General features: G+C 48.3%; 1 protein-coding gene across 6 annotated transcripts in view; it reads right to left on the bottom strand.

Annotated features, from left to right (window-relative positions):
* CEP43 (centrosomal protein 43) overlaps positions 1 to 24,232 on the bottom strand; it is a 293,859-nt gene that overhangs the window by 26,806 nt on the left and 242,821 nt on the right. For all 6 annotated transcript variants that reach the window (XM_078648540.1, XM_078648541.1, XM_078648542.1 and 3 more), the window contains one exon: positions 10,124 to 10,338. In XM_078648540.1, the coding sequence (XP_078504666.1) occupies positions 10,124 to 10,338 (215 nt within the window). The remainder of the gene's footprint in view (positions 1 to 10,123; positions 10,339 to 24,232) is intronic.

Genomic DNA, 24,232 nt, shown 5'->3' with positions numbered 1-24,232 from the left:
TTTTATGCTTTCTCTTTGAAGATCTTGAAGCATGGGCCGAAGACGAATCCGATCTCGAACGAGACCTTGACTTCGAACGTCGAGTTCGCGATCTTGATTTCTTCTTCTCTTTTCCTTCTTTAAACTTGGCAACAAGAAGTTTTGCCTCCCTTTCCCTTAGGGCTTTTGGTGTCATCTTCCTGCAGGATTGGCATTCTTCGACGTCGTGGTCGGAGCTCAGACACCACAAACAGCATTCATGTGGGTCTGTGATGGACATTATTTTGTTACATTCTCCGCAGGCCTTAAATCCGGTCTTTTTCGAGGTCATGTCGAAAGAGAGAAGACAAAGAGACTAGAAAGACTAGTAAGTAACAAAGTTACAGCAAAGGCTACAGACGATCCCAGAAAACCGTTAGCGTCGACGACGCGGAATAAAGGGAACTGATGTCATCACGCCGGCGTGGGCCTATTGTAGGCGTCGGTGACGTCAGCGGAGTCGCGAGCGATGCCGTGCCTCTATGACGTCCGGGTCCACGTCGGCGCGAAGCTACAAAAAGAATTTCCGAATGTTGCCGACGCAGGGGGATATTCACAAGGTGAGGAATCCAACGGCAGATGTATCTATCAGAATAAGAATCACTGGAACACTGAGATTGTGGACAGACAGCCCTTTGTATGTGCATGTTCAGCCTCTTCTTAGATTAGATAAGTCTGAAACCTGAGGAACCGCACAAATAATCAGGTTAAAGGCACTAGACGCCAATACAAAATCAACCATGATGTTTGACAAAGACCAGTTGTTGAGAGGTTTTCACTCCAAACCTCAGGGAAGAGTGCTGGCACTTAACTTGAGTACCCCTGCCTCCCACTGAGATAAAAGCTTCTCCCTTCAAGGGAGGTGCTGCAGCAGTTAACATTTGTTTCAGAAGGTATGGGTACCACTGTCTCTTTGACCAGAGAGCAGCAATCAATCTAATTGCGCATAAAGTGACTTTATCTTTCTGGTCACCATGGTGGAGACTGGAGTAGGAGGAGGGGTCAGTGGGATGAGCAAGGCCAAGAAAGGTTTGGAAGGAGAGTCTTTGCTACAGTGCACAAGCTTAATACTGTGTGAAAACTTGTTGTTTGGAGTTGGCCCCAGACATCTATCCGAAATATTTAGACTCTATGAGCCAGGTCGCTCTTTGCGCTCTAAAAATCAAGCCTTACTTCAAGTACCCAGGATTAACAAGCATTGGAAATGCAATAGGTCTCGGATTTATTTGAGTTAGAGCTAATGGCATTGTCAATGGCAATGTCTTTTAGCCATGTGTTATGGAGTGTATGCATGTGGTGTGTAGTGGAATTATGTGGGTTGGATTGGAATTGTAGCAATGGTGACATGCTGCGCTTTAGATTAATATGTTTAAAAGTAAAGTGCACCATACTGCGATTGCTACAATAGTTTATTGTGGATGCGTTAACAATTGATGTGTGCACTGATGGCTGGTGGTGTGTGTGCCTGTAGAAATTGTTCACTGATGGCTGGTGGTGTGTGTGCTTGGTGGAAGCGTGCACTGCCGGCTGGAGGTGTGTGTGTGCCTGGTGGAAGCGTGCACTGACGGCTGTTGGTGTGTGTGCCTGGTAAAAGCGTGCACAGACGGCTGGTGGTGTGTGTGCCTGGGGAAAGCGTGCACTGACGGCTGGTGGTGAGTGCGCCTGGTGAAAGCAAGCACTGACGGCTGGTGGTGTTTGTGCCCGGTGAAAGCGTGCACTGATGGCTGGTGGTGTTTGTGCCTGGTGAAAGCGTGCACTGACGGCTGGTGGTGTGTGTGTGTGTGGTTGCGTGTGTGGTGGTGAGTGTGTGGTGGTGAGAGAGTGGTGTGTGTGTGTGTGGTGTGTGTGTGTGGTTGCGTGTGTGGTGGTGAGTGTGTGGTGGTGAGTGTGTGGTGGTGAGAGAGTGGTGTGTGTGTGTGTGGTGTGTGTGTGGTGTGTGTGTGGTGTGTATGTGGTGTGTATGTGGTGTGTGTGTGGTGTGTGTGTGTGTATGTGGTGGGTGTGTGATGTGTGTGTGGTCTTATGTATGTGTGTGTGGTGGACTTAGTTCAAGTGTTCGTACCCTGCACACTCACACACTGCCCCTACACACTCACACACTGCTCACCCTGCACACTCACACACTGTTCACCCTGCACACTCACACACTGTTCACCCTGCACACTCACACACTGTTCACCCTGCACACTCACACACTGCAGTCACTGTCACTCTGCAGTCCCTGTCACTCTGCAGTCACTCTGCAGTCACTCTGCAGTCAGTCACTCTGCAGTCACACTCACTCTGCAGTCACTCTGCAGTCACACTCACTCTGCAGTCACACTCACTCTGCAGTCACTCTGCAGTCACACTCACTCTGCAGTCACTCTGCAGTCGCACTCACTCTGCACTCACTCTACACTCACTCTGCACTCACTCTGCACTCGCACTCACTCTGCACTCACTCTGCACCTGCACTCACTCTGCACCTGCACTCACTCTGCACCTGCACTCACTCTGCACCTGCACTCTGCACTCACTCTGCACTCTGCACTCACTATGCACTCTGCACTCACTCACTCTGCACTCACACTCACTCTCACTCTGCACTCACACTCACTCTGCACACTGTTCACCCTGCACTCTCACACACTGTTCACCCTGCACACACACACTGCAGTCACTGTCACTCTGCAGTCACTCTGCAGTCACTGTCACTCTGAAGTCACTGTCACTCTGCAGTCACTGTCACTCTGAAGTCACTCTGCAGTCACTGTCACTCTGCAGTCACTCTGCAGTCACTCTGCACTCTGCACTCACTCTGCACTCTGCACTCATTCTGCACTCTGCACTCACACTCACTCTGCACACTGTTCACCCTGCACTCACACACTGTTCACCCTGCACACACACACTGCGGTCACTGTCACTCTGCAGTCACTGTCACTCTGCAGTCACTCTGCAGTCACTGTCACTCTGCAGTCACTCTGCAGTCACTGTCACTCTGCAGTCACTCTGCAGTCACTGTCACTCTGCAGTCACTCTGCAGTCACTGTCACTCTGCAGTCACTCTGCAGTCACTGTCACTCTGCAGTCACTCTGCAGTCACTGTCACTCTGCAGTCACTCTGCAGTCACTCTGCAGTCACTGTCACTCTGCAGTCACTCTGCAGTCACTGTCACTCTGCAGTCACTCTGCAGTCACTGTCACTCTGCAGTCACTGTCACTCTGCAGTCACTCTGCAGTGACACTCACTCTGCAATCACTCTGCAGTCACACTCACTCTGCAGTCACTCTGCAGTCGCACTCACTCTGCACTCACTCTGCACTCACTCTGCACCTGCACTCACTCTGCACTCACTCTGCCCCTGCACTCACTCTGCACTCACTCTGCACTCACTCTGCACTCACTCTGCATTCTGCACTCACTCTGCATTCTGCACTCACTCTGCACTCACTCTGCACTCACTCTGCACTCTGCACTCACTCTGCACTCTGCACTCACACTCTGCACTCACACTCTGCACTCACACTCTGCACTCACACTCTGCACTCACACTCTGCACTCACACTCTGCACTCACACTCTGCACTCACACTCTGCACTCACACTCTGCACTCACACTCTGCACTCACACTCTGCACTCACACTCTGCACTCACACTCTGCAGTGTGTGGGTGTCTCCCTGAAAAAGATGGGGAGCCACAGGGAAGAGATAGTGTGTGCTTGTGAGAGCCAAGGGTCCGACGGGTCTGTACAGAGGGCACTGCCAGAACTAAGTATGTCCCAGTACTGTAATACCTGACGCTGCGGCGGGTCAGGATTGGTGTGCATCGGAAGAGCAGAGTGTGCGTCAGTCGTGTAACAGCAGAGGCTGCCAAGGTCTGGGTCGAGGTACTTTGGCACAGTGTGGTGGTGCTGTAACAGATGCTGTGCTAGTCCCGACTGAGATACGTTGGCTGAAGTGAGTGCGCCCTGTATTGCACAGCAGGGGGGGCGGCAGCTCTGCATTAAGACACATTGGCAGAGCTGCGGCGTTCCGGGACTGCTGGAGCCCAGGGTGCGGTCGGTCTGGATTGAGGTGGGTAGGATGCGCTTCAGTACAAAAATAGCAGAGGGTCAACAGTTCAGGACTGAGGTACACTGACCGAGTTGTGTGCGCCCCGGACCTAAAAACAGGAGAAAATGGCGCTGTGCACCCCTGTACTGAAAGAGCAGTGTGCATGGCATGTGAGAATTGAGGTACACTGCCGGAGCTATGCTCGCTCCGCAACTGAAATAGCAGAGGATGCGGCAGGTCGGGATTGAGGTGCACTGACAGAGCTGTGCACGCCTGGTACTGAAATAGCAGAGGATGCGGCAGGTCGAGATTGAGGTGCACTGACAGAGCTGTGCACGCCTGGTACTGAAATAGCAGAGGATGCGGCAGGTCGGGATTGAGGTACACTGCCGCAGCTAAGCTCGCTCCGGAACTGAAATAGCAGACGATGTGGCAGGTCGGGATTGAGGTGCACCGACAGCTGTGGTGTGCGCGCCTAGTAATGAAAGAGCAGAGGGAGTGGCTTCCCTGGAATCAGAATTGAGGCCCAATGCCTGAGCTATGGCGCCCCTGTACAATGATAAGGATGCGGGGGGTCAGGATAGAAGCCCACGGAAAAGCAGTCGGAGTTCTCGGTACCTGACACAGCGACGCTTCTTTACACGCAGGGTTAAGGTGCATCTCCGGCGCGCTGGCAATAAGCTCGTGCTCACTCACATGCCTGGTCCGCACAATAGAGTTATCCGAGTGCTCACATCCTGTTAAACTGCTCCCATGTACTTCATAACAACTCGGCATGTACCTCCGATGAAAAACTGAACGCGCGTAGAATCCCCGAACAAACAAGCTTCACAACGCCGGACCACAGATCGCGAAAGCGATCCAATTGTAAAAAAAAACAAGAACAAGGAAGCTGCGCGCTGAGCGCTGCAGAATTGTGAACGCGCCCGGCCATCTGGATTCACTAACGGAGGCACCCTGACAGCTCCTAATTATAATTTATGTACTTCTTTGCGCGAGCACGAACGAAATATGCCCAAAATGGCGGAACAAAACTACATTTACCCTATCACTTCAAGCCTATTAAAACGAAAACACAAGGAAGACGAATCACTGGCCAGATGACAGAAAACGCTAAGGAATGTGTGGAATTCCTCTCGCCAAGGCCCTAGGAGATACTTCTTTTTTTTCTTCTAACATTAGGATCTCGAAACTCCTCCCCCACTTACAGTGGGGAGGAGTCCGAGCCCTAAAAAGGAGAGACAGGGAGGTCGAGCCCTATCCTATAAGGGCCCCATCCTTTGGAACTCCCTGCCCCTCACCCTTAGGCTAAATCCCAGTTTGACTGCATTTAGAAAATGCCTAAAGACTCATTTTTTTCTGACTCTGTAATCTTTTTAGCATTTATGTCTGTGTATCCTTGTTTAGCTCAGCTTAGGGTAAGAACACAAGCGCGGAGATACCCCTTCGGGGGTCGAATTCCCATGCGCTATACAAGCAACTAAATAAATAAATAATTAAACACAACTCTAAAATGCCTCCTTAAACGAATGCAAGAGCGCAAATTCTGTTCTTGCTCGAGATGAGCTGCAGGAAACAACCTGTTGTGACAGACAGTAGAGTAGCATAGGCTCACATCTCAGCTGCCTGCCTCTTTCGTTGACAATGCATGATACCTCGTTATGCAACGACATTTAGCCAGAGAGGGAGAAGACAGGTAACACTACTCATCATCTTCAAGGTTCAAGATGCTTGATTGGTAATGCACCTGCTGTGAACTCGAACATTTGCTGACAGAAAATTCTACCAAATGTGTACCCCAAACTATGATGGAAGCACATGCCACTACACTAACTTCGAGTGAGGGCAATCTGAAAGATTCTCCTAACAGGAGATTTTCCATAGCCGTTCTCTACAGGAGGTACTCTCTTAATAGGAAGTCGTTCAAGCAGGTAAAGACAAGGAATCCGATGGAGCAAGTATACTGCTAATACAGCTTTGACCTTGCTAAAGACAAATAATTTTTTTAAAAAAGATGCAAAGTCAAAGGGAAGGACTGTAGACTGGAAAAGCACTTTTCAACTTCAAAGCACAGAAAATGCTACATTTGTACATAGAACTAAAATTCTTGGCAGTTCAAGGGCACCATCTTGCTCTCCAGGGCTTGGGGTATCTATTTCAGATTGATCAACTGGATCACGAATAATGTCCTTACTTTTTTAGGAGCTATCTAGAACAGGGCAATAGATGCAGTCCCTCGTTACAAGTAAATGCACCACCTACCATGAGCCTTTATCAGCACACATTCTATGGTACCCTCATAAGAAAAGCCTTTAAAAGGGATTGCCTTGTATGACAGATTTGCATCCTCAGTTAACCAAGGTTCCAAGACTTGTCATAAGCATTTAAACCCACTTATTTTAGCGATAGTGGTAAGTTCTACTCTGACCTTTCTAAATCACCTGGAAAGTCTTTGGGCTCAACAGATAGCACAATGATTGTAATGGTCGTTCGATTGTTAATTCCTGCATGATTCTCATGCTGCAGGGAAGTTGGCTGGGTGAGTTTCCACTTTTTTTTTGTGTCATAATTTGAAAGGATTTCATTGTTAAGCTACTGCTGAAAAATCTTTAGGAAATGATCATGCGGGTGCTGCAATTGTGATAAAGCAAAATAAACAAACATTAATAAATACATTTAAGAAACTACGTGTTTCAAAGGATTAGGAAAATGGAAAATCCTATTGCAACAGGCAATTATCGCCTATTGCCATACAAAACTGGCATACAAAAGAGCAAATAAGCGTATCCAAGCAATGTAGGCTTTATTTCCCTTTTGGATTCTCCTCAGATGTGTATAAGACTTCTGCTGAAGTGTCTTGAGGAATATGGGGAGGAACAAACACTTACCCAGATGACTGCCCTGTGGGGTACTACATGGATGTTGATGGAGAAAAGAAAGGTTTATGTGTATTCCATTGACTTCCTGTGGCATTGATTGGGGCAGAGCAGTGTTGTATGCGTGGTCTGGGCAGTTATTTTTATATTTGGGCTTGCACATCTCTACATTTACTATGGTAGAAATAAATAATAAGGGAGCAGATACAAACAATGATCAGGAACGGCTGTACGCAGATCTGTATACATGTCCCATTTGTGCTAGTACTATTTTTGTCTGATTTAGTGAAGGGCACTCTGGAGCAAGGGGCTTTTTTTACCACAGTGAAAAATCAACATTTTAGTTTATGCATAGGATCATGTGCTGCTAGACCAGATTGTGATAGGACAACAGAAAAAAACAATTGCCGTAATCACTCACTGACATCAATAGCTTAGTAGCTTAACCATCAATATGGTTAAAACTCAAGTCACAATTTAGGAATAACCAAATCATGTTTCACTGGTCTATGGCAGGGCAGGGGGCTTTATAGGTTCACAGTGGTCAAGCAGTACAATTACTGAGTGTTACTAACAGGTAATTGTTCTAATTGTATACCTCATTGGGAAGGGACTGCAAAATCACCCCTCCATCTATGAGCAGTGCGAGGTGATTTAATCTTCTGTATGGAGGCTATTTTATAACTGTAAAGATTGTAAGCAAAAAATTAGGCTAATTGCTTCTTATGTTTACATAGCTCTTTTTTCATATCCCTTCCCCGACTTTGGAACTTCAAGACAGTGTTCCATATGTTAACCATCTCACTGAACAGCGGAAAAAGGGGGGGCACCAAAAGTATCACACTTCCGTAACGGCCTATGGCTACAGCTCCCTCATACCAATCTATGGCAAGACTGGCTGTTGATTACCACTGATTCTTATACCAGTAGCACATTTAATTTTACCTGTGCACTGAAATGGGGAGGGGACAGGAAGTGCTTTGTTTCCTCTGTAAACTTCAAAGCTTGCCAACGCCTACATTCCTATTTTGGCCCAAAGGCATGTCAAATACAAGTTACAGTGTTCAGTTGTGCATGTAATTGAAGGATATCGGGTGTAATGTGAACGGTATCAACTACGTGTCAGCTCAAGATTGTACTTCCCTCTAGGTTGTCTCTGCATGACCGCTGACATGAGAAACTGCCTGCTTCTTGTTCACCGATTCCTTGCCTTCAAACTTTGATGCTGGAGGAATATACCATTGTCCGTTCCGAACCAACTTTTGCTCTCCACTGTAGCTAAACTGCTTCTTCCTTCCTTGGTTGTACTAGGTGTTGCCTGGTAACCAAAGTCCTTGTTAGAGCATATACAGTGTCATATCAGGGAAATATGCATAATGCCAGGACCAAAGGATACCCGCTGCTTCCCTGAGAATCAATCCTGCACACTCCTGCACTACAGAAGACTTGCAAGAGTCTTAAACAATTAAAAACAGATTGTACAATCACTGTCTAGGAATTTTCTTCTATTCCTCAAAGCCAGAAAAAATTAACAGCTGCCATAATCATCCCAGTAGTAATAGTAGAAAAGGCTGTGTAGTATCCCAGAAAAAATGTCTTATAATGAACAAGGTATTGTTTGATGCAGTCCACCTTTAAAGGTCAGGAGCAGAAGGAATTAACTTAAATTAGAAACAGCTGATGGAAAAGGAGGAATTTAAGATGCTGACTCAAAGGATGAGAGTGTAATTATGAAAGATGAGAAGGAGTCGGAAATAGATTTTTCAAAAAGTGCAAAAAAGCATTATAGTCATTCGAGGTGGTTATAAGGACTGAGGACTGAACAACATCGAGATCAAGTAATGCATTAGCAGAGATTGCATGAGTGGGAAGAAAAGGACAATTTAAACTAATTATACGGTAGGCACAACTAAAGAAATGCGACAGGTGAAGAGAAGCAGAGAAGGAAAGGGCTCTAAAAACCCAAGCAGAGACATAAAAACATATTGGAAACAGAGCAATGGGAAAAGGATGAGAAAGAGTGACCAGTGAGGTAGGAAGAGATCAGAAAACATCAGGACCCAAGGATGTGAAACAATATAGTCTACGACAACATTCACACATCAAAGGGGACAGAAGATAAGCTTTATCATGAGCCAAATAGTGAGAACGTGCTGAAATGTGATAAGAAGGCATAACAAAAGATCAACAGTAAACATTACATGTCCACTTCATCCAGATGATAGACACGGCACTACAGCATACACATTAGCTTCTGGTGGGAGGCTCCAATTAAAAGACTTTTGGATAATATTTCAAAATACTAGGTATTGTCTAAATTGTAGTTTCACAATTGTACTTAATCTCTGTTACACTCTGGATATTGTCAAGCAAAAAACTCCTAACATTAATTCTACACTGCTTAGAGATTAGTGTATGATAACAAATGCTGATGGAGACCTGTATGCAGGTCTCGATATCACATTAAACAGCAATTGTCAAAGTATCTGATCATTTTGCAACAGAGAGTTCAGGGCCACTCCCATGGTCGTAGTTAACAATAGAGTTCAATACAAGCCAAAGCATATGCAGCTGTTAGTGCTAGTCTCATGCAGATCAAAGGGAAAGAATTTAAGAGCCTTTCAGGTGAGAAATGATTTTTAACACTTAACTTCTGTATTCAGCAATACAGCTATATACAGTTTTACAATTTTTGAAACACTGCATTTACTAGTAGCATCTACTTCCCAATAACCTTATTCGCAAAAGGGGGTAGTTAAACCCTCTTGGGACCAAACAGCAACAACTTGGGAATATTAGCAGAGAAAGAATTAAATGAAAAGTATCTGTTCTGAGGAATCCATTTACAAACAAACATACTACTATTTGTGTTCTTGTTTCCTGTTCCAACAAAGAATGCTAAATTCTCTGAGTCATTATTCAGTTCAATTGGACATGTCCACTACTTAGTATTTAGGACACAATCTGAAAGGATGCACATGTACAGTACGTCTAACACAAGGTTTAATACCAGTTTCAGAGCAACTGCACCACAAATTATTTAATCTGGTAGGCTTCATTCAAAAACCAGACGGTTTTTTAATTTAAACGGCAAAAATCCTTAAAATGTACTTGCTCAAAAAGTATTAGTGGAGAAATGATGTAAAGTGGAGAAAAGTTTTTAACAGCATCAAACACACATCAAACTTACCAGCCGTAGCTTTTATCTGGTGTAGGTATTGGATCATCAAAAAAGGAGTCGCCCTCATTGTCTTCATCATCTAAACCCAGTTCACTTCTCTCACTGGCTTGGGGCGGGTTGTTCAATTTGGTGTCAGGCTTCGTCTCACTCGCTGAAGAGATGCTACTGCTTTTGCTCTTAGACTCTCTCACAGAGTTGGTGTTTTTGCTGCTGTTATCTGGGGTCTTTAAAAAGATATAAGCATGTTTTAACCTTTGCAAATCATTTGTCCAGTGAAACAGGGACAGCTATTTCTTGACTGAAAATGTATTATCTTACCAAATTGATAACACAGGTATTTTAAATGAAACATCTTGTCTCCTTACTAGTAGGTTTAATTTGAAAGGTTTGACTGTTAATACACACCAATTTCCCAGAACAAGAAATTACTTTACCCCGTTTAAAGCAAAAGAGTGACTTTCTATTCAACTAATGCAAGTATTCCAACAAACAACTCTCAAGCAATGTAAATATGAATGAAAAATGGTACACAAGAGAATCTGGGTGGCATTCAAAGTTGATGACAGTTTTTAACAAGGAGGAGTTGGACTCCGCAAGCTGTTTATTGTATAGCATGAACAATTCCAAAGTCCGTGATTTCTCCATTCAATCTTATAGCAGTGCATTGAAAATAACAATTAAAAATAATCTGCTTTGAAAGTTATGCTTAATGTTCAGAGGTTTGTGCCAAATATTTCAATGAAAAATATATATGTTTTGATTTGCTGGTCAACAGCCATTATTAACATTTACACCATATCCGTAATATCAGCAAAACCATTATAGGCAGCGGGTATGCGTAATGTACGGATAAAGACTAACACATCACACACATGCTTCAATGTCTAACGCATACCAATCTAGGAGAAAGTGGAGGAAATTAAAGCAGTCTATCAAACTATATGTAGCAAACAACCCTTCCACATTCATTCTACTTTTAATTGATTGGAGCTGAATTATTTGGGTACTTTGGCATACTTTGCATGAAGTACTGTGCATCACATACTCTTTGTTAATCTCGCCATCACGTGCCCATGAATCAGAACTCTCCAGAACCTAATCGATCTGTTGTGTTTTCTTTTTATCTTTGTTTGCTCGTGCAGCTCTCCCTCTACTTGGAGTTTGTTGGCCTTTATGATTGATTGCTGGCACCCTCTTCTGTCACAGACCAGAGGATTTACAGTTGTTGGCTGAATGGTGTAGATTTGCCCTGTTTGCACTGAAATCCTCTGCCAAAGAACGGTTTTCCGAAGAGGCAAAAATCTGTAGAGCTCGATTAAAGTCCCAGAGTTCTTGCTGTGGTTCCATTCTAATGGCAGTCTGATGTATTTTGTACATCTACCAAAAAGCTTGTGGAGCATTGGCAGGCATGCCTTCTCAAGGTAATCTGAACTAATGGGCCTGGCATCACAGTGTGTGGTGTACAGGACCATTCTGATAATAGCAGGGAGTCACCCTGTCCATCTCAGAATAGTTCTGCAAAGTGGCCCCTTCAGTGTTCCAGTAGATTAGGGACTACCAATGCTGCCTTGTCGCATATGAAAAGACAAGCTCTATTCAGGGAGCATAACACGAGGTTCCTTGCAGAAAAGGGTTTCTTCTCTCACACCTTAATATTTCTTAAATTCTCTGTTGGCAGGGTGAGTAGGGAAAGCTCCAGGAATCAATTTAGTTGTGAAGGAGGTTTGAACTGCAAAATCTATGGCGGTGGATGCAGAGACAAGGAGGCAGTGTCTCTGGGGGATGGTCTGTAGCATTGAGCTATCAGTCGGCTGACAGGTGGACATGATTCTGCTTCGGACCATGGGTTTTTTAATTGAATCAATAAAGCCATAGTTGAAAGTCAAAAAAGGCTCCTCAGTGGGGGCAGTTGACTGCAAGACGTCCATGTTGGGTTGAAACTCCACTGAAGGATAAAGAAGTTCTGAACTTCACCTTCTTTCTGAATCACTACATAAAAGCCCATCATTCTTGCAGGAGCAGGTCCAAGGGCTAGGTCAATATCAATAACCCAGCAATACTGGCCTACTGGTGTTTCGAAAAGCCAGTAAATCTGAACCACCTGAAGAAGGCATAGGGTTAATGTTACCTGTGCAGCCATGGCAGTCGGGGCTTTGCTGGTCTGAATCGGATACAAAAAGATCATGGATAGTGTCCCACTATTGTAACTGTGCTCCAGCTTCTTCCTCTGGTACTCTTCATCTTCAAGGCCCCCTTGTCTTCTCTGGATGTTCCCGAGCTAGAGAAGAATTGGAGGATGATCAAATGGGGGTCACTGAAGGAGGTGTTACCATTGGCACAGGTAGCATTGGAGTCAGTGTCATCATAGGTGGCACTGTAGGTGGTGCCATAAATGGAGAGGATGCTAGCGTCGGACTTTGGTGTTGTGATATGTGTTAGAGCAAGTGGCTCCTGCTACGGGCCTGTCAAAGAACCAGGGCCAGGCCACACCAGGGGAGAGGTGGGCTTGGGGCAGTCATGGCTTTGCCGGCGGGTCACCCCATGGAATACCAAAAAGACTCATGGGGCCAACAGGTACACCAGAAGGGACTGCTGCTCTCCTGCATATACCTAGTATGGCTTGGAGAAAAGAACCCTGTTCAGCACCTGGTGCCGGGTTCTCTGGTTACACCAGGGTCAGAATCAGCTTTGGTGCTCGAGGCAGCAGAGATGATGGCACACTGCTGTTGGGGAAAATGTCACGGACAAAACTTGGGACAGCTCGTCTAATTTCATCTCCGGAGAGGAGGGGGTAGCCGGAAGGGGGAATTTACCTGATGATTTGAATCTTCTGGGCAAAGAAGAGTATTTCTTCTTTTCCCGGTGCCTTTTCTTTTGCCCGAAGATTTTTTAATTTTATTTATTGTACAGAGTTTTATATAGCACGAACTTGACAGAAATCGGGTATCAGAGCGCTCTACATAGCACCAGTTACATTACATGAGGACACATTCATTATTTGTTAGGCACGGGGAGATTAAGTGATTTGCCCAGAATCACAGAATGTTTCATGTTCCAGATGAGAGGGGAGTGTTGAATGTGACGTTAACCTGGACCTCATTCTGGCTTTAGACATCCATACCTGAACATTTACGAAGCATAGCATCATCTCTAGAATGAGCGATGAAAAGCTTGCCCTCCAGCTCTTTGATAGATTTGATAGATTTGGAGTTGATCCTGGGGCAGAGATCACATGAAAGGAGAAGGACTGTTTGTGGTGCCTTGACTTATGGCAGGGGGTAAAATCAGACTTACTAGGAGGGGGGGGGGGGGACACATTTCCCTAGCAATACACCAAAATCAATTTGGAAAGTAGAATCTCAGAGTTGAGGAAAGAATCTCAGGAACGGTAAAAAAGCATGATTTGCATCAGGGCGCTGGGGTGGGCACTGTATGGCTCCAGTGACGTCACCACAACTGTGTTATGGAATTGGGTCAGAGTCAGCACCCCTTATCAGCACCAGAGAGTTATGTCAGAAGTTTCCAGATCCAGACAGTCACCTGGCTAATTCAAAGTTGAGAAAACTGCAGGTATTCATCAGTAGCCCAGATCTAGCAGGAGGCTTAAGTGAATAACCCATTTTTCAAACATGCTCTGAAGAAAGAGGTGATGAGTGCAGGATCCTGTGAAAGGTCATGTGTAATACCAGTATGTGAAGGCCAGTTGGATGTGGCGAAGAGGCGGATGACTTTCTTCTAAGATGTCATTGTTGATATGACAGGTGAGGTCACCACTGAGTTTTATTTATTTATTTGAAAGGTTTCATAAAGTGCGAACATGGCCCGTCAGGGTATCAGAGTGCTGTACACAAAGCATGCAAGATGAACGGGAAGAACAAGTTACTTATCTTCGGTAACGCATTATCTGGTAGAGACTATCTAGCTGCAGATTCCTTACCTTGTAATTTCCCAGGCGTCAAGCTGGATCCGGAAACTTTTGCTGAGCAATACCCCTTGCACGCGCCGTTGGATGACTCCGTTCGGCTCCGCGTGATGTTATCGGCAGCATCGGTTATGACGTTGCAGTATCTACATAGGCGCCACCTAGGTGAGCGGATGTCAGTACTTTTCATTTTCTACACACCGAAGCGCAGATCCATGAACTAACTGATGCAGTCATGTGCAAAACAAGGGCCCTAAAAGGAGAAGTAACCCTCGTCCTACAATATTAGTCTGCAAAGCGGGAAAGCATGGGTGGGGCTGTAAAGAATCTGCAGCTAGATAGAGTCTCTACCAGATAATGCAATACCAAAGCTAAGTAACTTGTTCATCTGATAGAGACTTCTAGCTGCAGATTCCTTACCTTTGAATCAGATACCAAAGCCATACCATCCCAGCGGTGGGCTGCGGACAAATAACAAGCTAGAAAGGCCTGCTGGACCGAGCAGGCAAAGTGCCTGTCTCTGCGGACCTGAGCATTCAGGCAGTAGTGTTTTGCAAACGTTTGCAATGATGCCCACGTTGCCGCCTGGCAGATGTCTTGGACTAGGACACCCGAGCCAAGGACGTAGTCGCAGCCTTTACAGTGATGGAATGGGCCCTTAATCCCTCAGGGGGCTGCTTCTTTGCCAGGGCATAGCAGATAATGCAGAGAACGACCCAGCAGGTAATGGTCCTTTTCGGTACTGCCCTCCTCTTTGCTCCCAAGTACCCCACAGAGAGTGGTCTTTCACCCGGAACTCTTTTATGTGGTCAATGAGGAATGAAAACGCTCTTTTTTAGTCCAGTCCGTGGGGACGCTCCTCTTCCTTCGAGGGGTGTGGGGTAGCAAAGAAGGTGAGCAAATTGATGGATTACCCAGATGGAATGGGGTCACAACTTTTGGCAAAAAGGAAGCCCGAGTGCAAAGCACCACTTTGTCCGGAAAGGACATTAGATAGGGAGGCAAGCAAAATAACGCCTGCAACTCACTCATCCTTTGGGCCGATGTAATCACCATTTAGAAGGCTGTTTTGATGGTCAGCAGCAGAAGGGGACAATAGTGCAGAGGCTCAAATGGAGCACACATCAGGTAGGTGAGAACCAAATTAAGGTCCCACTGTGGCATAATAAAAGGCGTGGATGGAAACAAGTGAGCCAGCCCTTTTAGAAATCTATGTATAATAGGAGACTTGAAGAGAGAAGGTTGGTCTGGCAGCCGCAAAAAAAGAGGACAGAGCAGAGAGATGCTTGTCTTCAGGGGCTCTGGACACCAGACACTCCTTGCCCAGTCTGGAGCCTCAAGAATGACTTGGGGCCTGTCACTCCTGATCTTCAGAACCCTTGGCAGAAGTGGTATGGAGGGTAAGGTCAGGCTTGCTGCCTGAGCCCCACTCGGGACGAAAGGCGTTGCAGAGTGATAACCGTCTTGGAAACTCCAGTGAGCAGTATTGCTGACACTAAGAAATCTCCTAGGAGGTGAACAATTCTAACCAAGGTTCTCCCCACTATTGAAAGAGTTCTTGCGCCACATCCGACTGGAGACGCCATTTGTGATCCACTAGGCATCGACGGCTAAGTTTGTCCACCCTGGCGTTCAAAGAACCCACCAGGTATAGAACCATCTGGTCCAGAGACGCCGGAACACTCGATAAACGGTCCATGACTCAACCACCCCCTTCTTGGGCATTACCAAATAGCAGTGGTGTTGTCCATGAACTGCTGCACTATTTTCCCCTTGACCGAGGGAAGAAAGGCTTTCAATGCTAATCGAAGCGCTCGAAGTTCCAACAGATTTATGTGGGGCCCTGACTCCACCAGAGACAAGGGTCCCCTGATGAACAAATTACTTACCTTCAGTAACGATGCATCTGTGAGAGACATATATTAGTTATAGATTCCTTACCTTAGAATTACCCACAGGCGTTAGACTGGATCTGGAGATGTTTTTCTCAATAGTGCCGCTGCGCGTCGGTTGACTCTGCCATCGGTGTTGTGGTCACCGGGATGACGTCACAGTGCCTACTTAGACGCCGACCCTGCACCCGGACATCATTTCTGACACGACTTTCAACGCCAGAGCCATGAAAGACACAGACCAGTGGTGCGCCACAATAGGGCCCTGCAAGGGAGTCCCTATCTCTAGAAGTCAGTTCGCAGAGCGGGGAGGATAGGTGGGGCGGTAAGGAATCTATAACTAAATTATGTCTCTTACAGATACATCGTTACCGAAGGTAAATAACTTGTTCATCTGAAAGAGACTATTAGTTATAGATTCCTTACCTTAGAATAGATACCCTAGCAATACCAACCTCCGAGGAGGGACTGCAAACCAAGTTCACAACAGAAAGTCCTGGAGGACAGAACGGACAAAGTAGCCTTCCTTCCGGACTGGACTATCCAGGTGGTAATGTCTGGTGAATCTATGCATAGAAGCCCACGTAGCCTCCTGGCAGATATCAATGAGTGGGACAAAGCAGTATTTGCTGCCGTAGCTCTAGTGGAATGAGCTTGCAGCCCCATTAGAGGTTCCTTTTTAGCTGAAGCATAACAAATCTTTATACAAAAAACAGCCCATCGAGAGATGGTATGCTTTTCAACACCCCAACCTTTCTTGGCACCCACATAGCCAACGAAGAGTTGATCGTCCACTTGGAAATACTTTGTCCAGTCCAGGTAGAAAGACAACGCACGTTTCGGGTCTAGACAGTGGAGTGTCTCCTCCTCCTTGGAAGAGTGGGTAGGCGGGAAAAAGTTGGGCAGAGTAATAGTCTGTTCGATGTGAAAAGGAGTGACAACTTTAGGTAGGAACGTGGGTCTCGTTCGAAGCACCACTTTGTCCGGATGCACCAAGAGGAAAGGGGGCTTAGAAGAAAGAGCCTGAGGCTCACTCATTCTGCGAGCAGAGGTGATGGCAACCAGAAATGAAGTCTTCAGAGTGAGAAGCCGAAGAGGACAGTTGTGAAGAGGCCCGAAGGGATGGCGCATAAGGTAACATAAAACAAGGTTCAAGTCCCATTGAGGCCTTATGAAAGGAGATTGAGGAAAGAGATGAAAAATGCCTTTGAAGAACCTACTTACAATCAGGGACTTGGTAGCCGAAGAAAAGCAGAAATGGCTGCCAGGTAGCCTTTAAGAGTGTCCAGAGCAGAGCCCTGCTGAGCCAAAGAGAAAAGGAACAAAAGAACCCCAGAAAGAGGATCCACAGCCTTTGCTGTGCACCATGCCACAAAACTTGTTCCATCAACAGACTTATATCCTCTGAGTGGAGTGACGCCTTGCTGCCAAGATAACATTACAGACTTCGGGAGGAAAGTCAAAAGCTGTCCGGTGTCACCGCTCAATCTCCACACAAGGAGTTGGAGGCTGGGAAGTTTTGGGTGGAGCACCGTCCCTTGCTGCTGCAAAAGAAGATCCTCCCGAAGGGGCAGTCTGATCGGAGGATTGATAGCCATGCTCAGGAGCTCGGGTACCAGACTCTTCATGCCCAGTCTGATGCCACAAGAATGACTTGGACCCGGTCGCGCCTGGTCTTCTTCAGCACTTGGGGCAGAAGTGGTACATGCAGAAAGGCGTACAGGAGGCCGCAACTCCACTGGCAACGGAAAGCATTGCAGAGTGAGTGCCGCCTCCAATGTGTAAAACTGCTGTCATTGCGCGTTTTCTTCGGTGGCGAACAGATCTAACCAAGGTTCTCCCCTAGACCTTACACCACCTCTGAGTGAAAACACCATTTGTGATCCATCAGGCACTGATGGCTGAGTTCGTCCGCCCTGGTGTGCAGAGAACCTGCCAGATGTTAAACCACCATGGTCATGCCCTTATGATCAAGCCATGTACAAAGGCGAATTGCCCCTTGAAAAACGGTCCACAGCCCCACCAGCCCTGTTTGTTGCAGTACCACATGGCGATGGTGTTGTCGTGAACACCTGCATTGCCTTCCCCTTGTGGGAGGGAAGGAATGCCTTCTGAGCCAAGTGAATTGCCTGGCGCTCCAACAGATTGATATGGAGCTCGGACTCAGCCGGAGACCAGACTCCTCTGATATCTGCCACTCCCAGGTGGCCACCCCATCCCAGAAGTGATGCATCCGTCACAACCGTAAGATCTGGTTGACGAAGAGAGAGGGATCTATCCCTTCCCCAATCCTGGTTCGTTAGCCACCACTGCAGTTGTTGTGCAGTTCCCTCAGAGATCTGGACGTAGTTGGAAAGATTCCCCTGATGCTGTGCCCACTGGACCTTCAGGTCCCACTGCAGAGCCTGAATATGCCAACTCGCATGGTCCACCAGCAGGATGCAGGAGGCCATGAGGACCAGCATCCTCTGGGTCGTTCTCACCGAAATACGGGATAGACACTGAAACATCGGTATCATAGCCCGAATATCCCGGACCCGCTACTCAGGAGGATAGGCCCGAAACTGCACTGTATCCAGAACAGCTCCGATGAAAGGGAGCAACTGAGAGAGTGTCAGATTTGACTTCAGCACGTTGCTAGTGAACCCCAGCGAATGCAGTAGGTCCGCCAAAGTCTGAAGACGACCGCCTGGGGCGAGCCCACTTTTAACAGCCAGTCGTCAAGATAGGGAAAGACTGGAACCCCTGATCTGCATAGATGAGCTGCGACCTGCGCCATCACTTTCGTGAACACCTGAGGGGCACTGGTAAGGCCGAAGGGGGGCACAGTGAACTGAAAATGCTTGTGGCCTTCCGAAAACCGTAGGCAATGTCTGTGGCATGGCAGGACAGGGATGTGAAAACAGGCGTCCTGCAAGTCCAATGCCACCATCCAGTCTGCAGAGTAGAGGGCAGATAGAACCTGAGCCAAGGTTAGCATTTTGTACTTCTCCTTCCGGAGGAAGCGCTCGAGGGTCCTGAGGTCCAGCATACGACGCAGGCTTTTGTACTTCTTGGGCACCAGAAAGTAGAGGGAATAGCAACCACGACCTACTTCTGGCGCAAGGATCCTCTCAACAGGTCCCTTGGCCAAGAGAGCTGAGACTTATTGGTGGAGTAGTGCCAAATGAGCCTCCGACATGTGATCGAAAGACAGTGGCATGGAGGAAGGAGAAGTCTCGAAGGAGAGGGAGTAACCCCTTCGGACTACCTGCAAAACCCACCTGTCTGACATGATAGGCTGCTGGGGGGTAGGGAGGGGAGGGTGGACTGTGCTGCCCGCTGGTTCACTGACCCGCTTTGGTGGGCCCCACGTCTCCAGAGGCTGGGCAGCTTGCGTGGACCGGTGGCTGGACTGGGGCAGACATGGTGGGGTGCCCTTCCATAGCCACGAAAGGGGCAAATGGTGGACTGTGGTGGACGGGAGGACTCAGCGAGGCCTAAGGATCTGGCCATAGCCCTAGAAACCTTGAAGCGCTCAAGCGCAGAGTCTGCCTTGTCACCAAAAAGGCAATGGCCATTAAGGGTATGTCCAGCAAGGTCGCTCGAATATCCCCTGAAAAATCAGACGTCCTCAACCAGGCGTAGCGCCAAAGGGCTACCGACGTGGCAATCACTCTGCCCAGTAAGTTGGTGGTATCCAGTTCACATTAGGCCTGGGCGATGACCTCATCTCCGTTCACCGTGTTTGCAGAGTTTTCTGTACTCCGCGGAGCTCGCGGAGTACAGAAAACTCCGCTCTGCATTGTGCAGTGTAGTTTTTTGCCCACTCGCAAACGGTAAGTTCTCGAGAGCGAGCTGCCACTCGTGTAGAATTTCTACCCGAGCATCAGTAAGACCAACCCGAATGGCAGATCACACTGCACTCTGCCACATGCGGAATTCCAAGGAGTTTTTTATCACTTCGGGGCGTTCCGCATAGCAAAACTCCGCGAGCTACGCCCAGGTCTGCTTCACATCTGATCATGAATTTGGCGGCATCCCTCCCATACGCCACTGCCTGGGAGAGAACAGCCCGGGCCTCCTCCGGGCACTGAGGCAGCACCTGCGCAGCCGAATCCCAGACTGTATGGATGTAACAGCCCAAGAGGCAAGCTGGAGGAAGAGAGCGTGCGCTTTAAAAGATGATCCAGCTTATTGGATTACCGGTCCGGGTTGCAGAAGGGAATGCACCCTTGGAAGAAGAAGCTTGGACCACCAAGCTCTCAGGGGAAGGGTGTTTGGTGAGGAAAATGGAATCGCCCGCAGCCGGGCGGTGGTAGCAGGCAATCGATGTACCACAGGAGAACCTGTGCTGGGTTTGGACTAAGTGCCCAGAAGGATGTCCGTGAGGGCTTCAATGAAGGGCAGGAGGGGTTCAATGGAAGTTTCCACCTGTAGAAGCACCTCTTTCAGGAGGTTAGTACTGTAGGGATCTCCAAGCCCAGGGCCTCTGCTGTCCTATGCACCACCACCGCATATTATTCTCCCTCCTCCATAGTCATGGTAGGGGGAGAAAGCATGCCAAGGTCTGGGGAGGTGTTCAGACCACAGGCACCACCCAATTCCTCTCTCCAGTCCGATTCGTCCAGCTGGTCTTTCAAAGGGTCCAGCGACCCCTCCCAGTCCTCATTTCCACCCTCAAGGTATAGAGAACACATGGGATGAACAAGGGAAGAAAAGTACCCTCTGACGTCGGATTCAACGTCGGTCCGGCTCCATCTCGGGGAGGAGGTTGAGGAGGGCGTCGGCGCCAGGAAAGGTCGAGTAAGGTCAACCGGAGTCGATCCAGATCCAGGCCTGGAATCAACAGACTCCGGGGGGCCCGAAGGCACGCAAGCAGAGTTTGGTTGCTCAAAAATATGGTGGAAGGCTTTGTAGAACGTACGAAGCTGGGCTGGGGACGCTCCGTCTCCAGGAAAAGGAGGGAGGTGTGGAGTCGCCCCTGAAACAGGCACCAGAGACGGAGCCTTAGAGTGGAGACACTCCGGGACCCGCGTCATGGCAGCCAACTGATGGTGAGAAGGCATAGAGCCACAGTGCTTCTTCATCTTCTTCTTGAGCTTTGACTACTTCGTCTAAGTAGGCACCGCGACGTCATCCCTGCGACCACAATGATGGCCACGGAGTCGACTGAAGCCACTACTGACACGCAGGGGCACTGCTGAGAAAAAAAATTGCTGGATCCAGTCTGACACCTGAGGTAATTCTAAGGTAAGAAATCTATAACTAATAGTCTCTTTTAGACCTCCACCTCTCCCAGATGACCGCCCCATTCCAGAAGTGACGCATCTGTCACCACTGTGAACTCTGGTTGGGGAAGGGAGAGGGGTCTGCCATTGACCCAATCGCAGTTCGTCAATCACCACTGTAGACCTCTAGCAGTTCCTTACAAGATCTGGACCATGTCGGTGAGATTTCCTCAATGCTGTGCCCACTGGAACTTCATTTCCCACTGCAGAGTCCCCATACGCCACCTGGCATGCTTTACCAACAGGATGCAAGGGGCCTTTAGGCCCAACAGCTTCAGAGTCTCACCAAAATCCAGGATTGAGGCCGAAACATCGGAATCCTAACCAGAATATCCCAGACTGGCTGTTCGGAAGCATATGTCCGAAATTGCAGTGTCCAGAACTGCTCCGATAATAGAGAGCGTCTGAGAAAGAGTCAGGTGTGTCTTCAGCACATTTATAGAGATCCCAGAGAATGCAGGTATGCCGTAGTCTGAAGGTGGGAGACGACTGCCTGGGGCAAGGGCGCCTTCAACAGCCAGTCATCAAGAAAGAGGAAGACTAACACCTCTAACCTGCGCAGATGAGCTGAGACCACAGACACCACCTTGGTGAATACCCAAGGGGCACTAGTAAGTCCCAAGGGGAGCATGGTAAACAAAGTGCTTGCAGCCTACATTGCACCGCAAGTAATGCCTCTGGCCAAGCAGGATGGGGATGTGAAAATATGCATCCTGCAGGTCCAACCCTACTATCCAGTCTTCTTGATCTAAGGCAGACAAAACCTGAGCTAGAGTGAGCATCTTGAACTTCTCTTTCTTGAGGAAGAGATTGATGTCCCGAAGATCTAAAGTTGACGGCAACCCTTTGTTCTTCTTTGGAATCAGAAAGTAGCTGGAATACCAACCACTGTCTACTTCTGAAACTGAGACTCCATCTATAGCTCCTTTGACCAACAGAGCGGTAGCTTCCTGCTGGAGCAATTTTAGATGATCCTCCGTCAGCCGTTCCTGATTTGGCAGAACAGGAGGAGGAAAAGAAAGGAAAGGCAGAGATCAGCCCTCCTGGATGATCTGCAAGACCCACTTGTCCGATGTTATGAATCTCCAGTGGAGGAGATGGTAACAAATACTCCTGCCAACTTGGGTAGTGTGGTAATGCAGACTCAGAGTAGGAGTGCTTGGATGCTGCGGCTGCTTGCTGCAAGGTGGCCGATGAATTCTGGCCTCTATTCCTGGATTGGAATGCACCACGTCCACATCCTCGCACAGCTTGGGCAGTCTGTGCTGGAGAGTGGCTGGGATAGGGCTGACGCAGCTGGAAACCCCTTCCGTTGCCAAGAAAGGAAGACTGGCCAAGAGGAGTAGAGGAGAGGCCCAAGGATCTGGCCGCAGCTTGAGAGTCTTTGAACCTGACTAGGGCTGACTCTGCCTTTTCCCTAAAAAGACTGGTTCCATCACTGGGAATGTCCATCAGATTGGCCTGAACATCGCCCGAGAAGCCAGCTGTCCTAGGCCAGGTGTGGTGCTTTAAGGCCACTGTCGTTAACACTGATCTGCCAAGCAAATCTGATGTATCTAGGCCATTAGGTGAATTTTGCTGTATCTCTCCCATCCTTGACTGCTTGGGAGAGCACAACCCGGGCCTCCCCTGGGAATTGTGGCAGCACTTGAGCGACCGTCTCCCAAAGGCAGAGGGAGAAACGGGCCAATAAGCATGCAGTCGTCACCAACCGCAATGCCAGGCTGACGGAAGAAAACAATTTCTTCCCAAATGCATCCAATCTCTTGGATTCCCTGTCTGGAGGGGAAGATGGGAATGCAACCTGGGAAGTAGAGGCCTGCGCCACCAAACTCCCTGGGTGGAGTGTTGGCTGAGGAACTTCGGATCACCCGGTGCTGGGCGAAGGCGGCATGCAACTGTCCTATTCACAGGGGCCCCTGTCCGCGTTCATAGACTGATGTCTGTAAGTGCCTAATTAGAGGGCAAAAGGGGTTTGGAAGTGGAAGCCCCAGGTTGAAGCACTTCGTTCAGGAGATTAGTCCTGACCTGCACTGAGGGTAGTTCTAGTCTAAGGATCTCAGCTGCCCTTTTTACCACCATGGCATAGGATGCCCCCTCCTGTGTAGCCACTGTTGGGTGTCCAGTCCAATGGTTTCTGCAAGTTTCCCATACCAGTCCAACTGCTCCTCAGAGTAATCATGGTGTTCCAGAAGGTCCACAGACCCCTCCCTTTCCTCTCCTGAGCCTAGCACATACTGAAAGTTCTCAGGCGACAACAAAGAACCCCTGGGTTCAATCGACATTGGAATCGGCGTTGAACGACGTCATTCTGTGTCACTGTTGAGGAGGATAGGGCTGGCACCGCCAATGGGCACTGACGGCACTGTAGGCACCAGTTTCAGGTCAGACGCCGGAGGAGGTCGCGTTGGCATGACTGGCCTCAGCTAGGATCTGGGATTGGATCCATGAGGGCGTCGTGGCCGGAGCAGACAATGTCAAACCCGATGGGACCTTTTCCAACCCCGTCAGGCCCGAGGGCTCACCAGGGGGTTGGCCTGCTCAAATACGTGGCGTATGACCTCAAAGGGTGGCCAGCGCAACGTCAGCCCAGGCTCTAGCTCCACGGAACCGTGCCTAGAGCGACTGTGCTCCTTACCTCTCTCGTCAAAGGACGACAGCCGAGGTGAAGATGAAGTCCACTTGGACTTCATCTTCTTCTTATGCCTCTTCCCAGAGTGTACCGTGGATCTCAAGTGGGACGAAGAGGACTTAGGGCTCTGGGAACAGTCCTCCTCTTCCTTGATTGGGACCGGGACCTCCGTGGAGTCTCGCTCGACAATGTTGAATGCCAAGCCGCAAAAAGCTTCATCTCCAGCTCCCTCAAGGCCTTCAGAGCAATAGCTCGGCAGTCCGAGCAGGACTTTGAGTCGTTGTGCGCTCGAAACACCAGAGACAGACGAGGCGGAGGTCGATAGCTGACATCAAGCCGCAGCAGGCCCTGCACGGCTTGAAACCGGTCTTCCTCGAAGATATCCCTCGCACACGAAGTTGG

The sequence above is a fragment of the Lissotriton helveticus genome, chromosome 6 (assembly GCF_964261635.1).
Source record: "Lissotriton helveticus chromosome 6, aLisHel1.1, whole genome shotgun sequence".
NCBI lineage: Eukaryota > Metazoa > Chordata > Amphibia > Caudata > Salamandridae > Lissotriton > Lissotriton helveticus.
The sequence above is the reverse complement of the archived record's forward strand: the minus strand, read 5'-3'. Positions and strand labels throughout refer to the sequence as shown.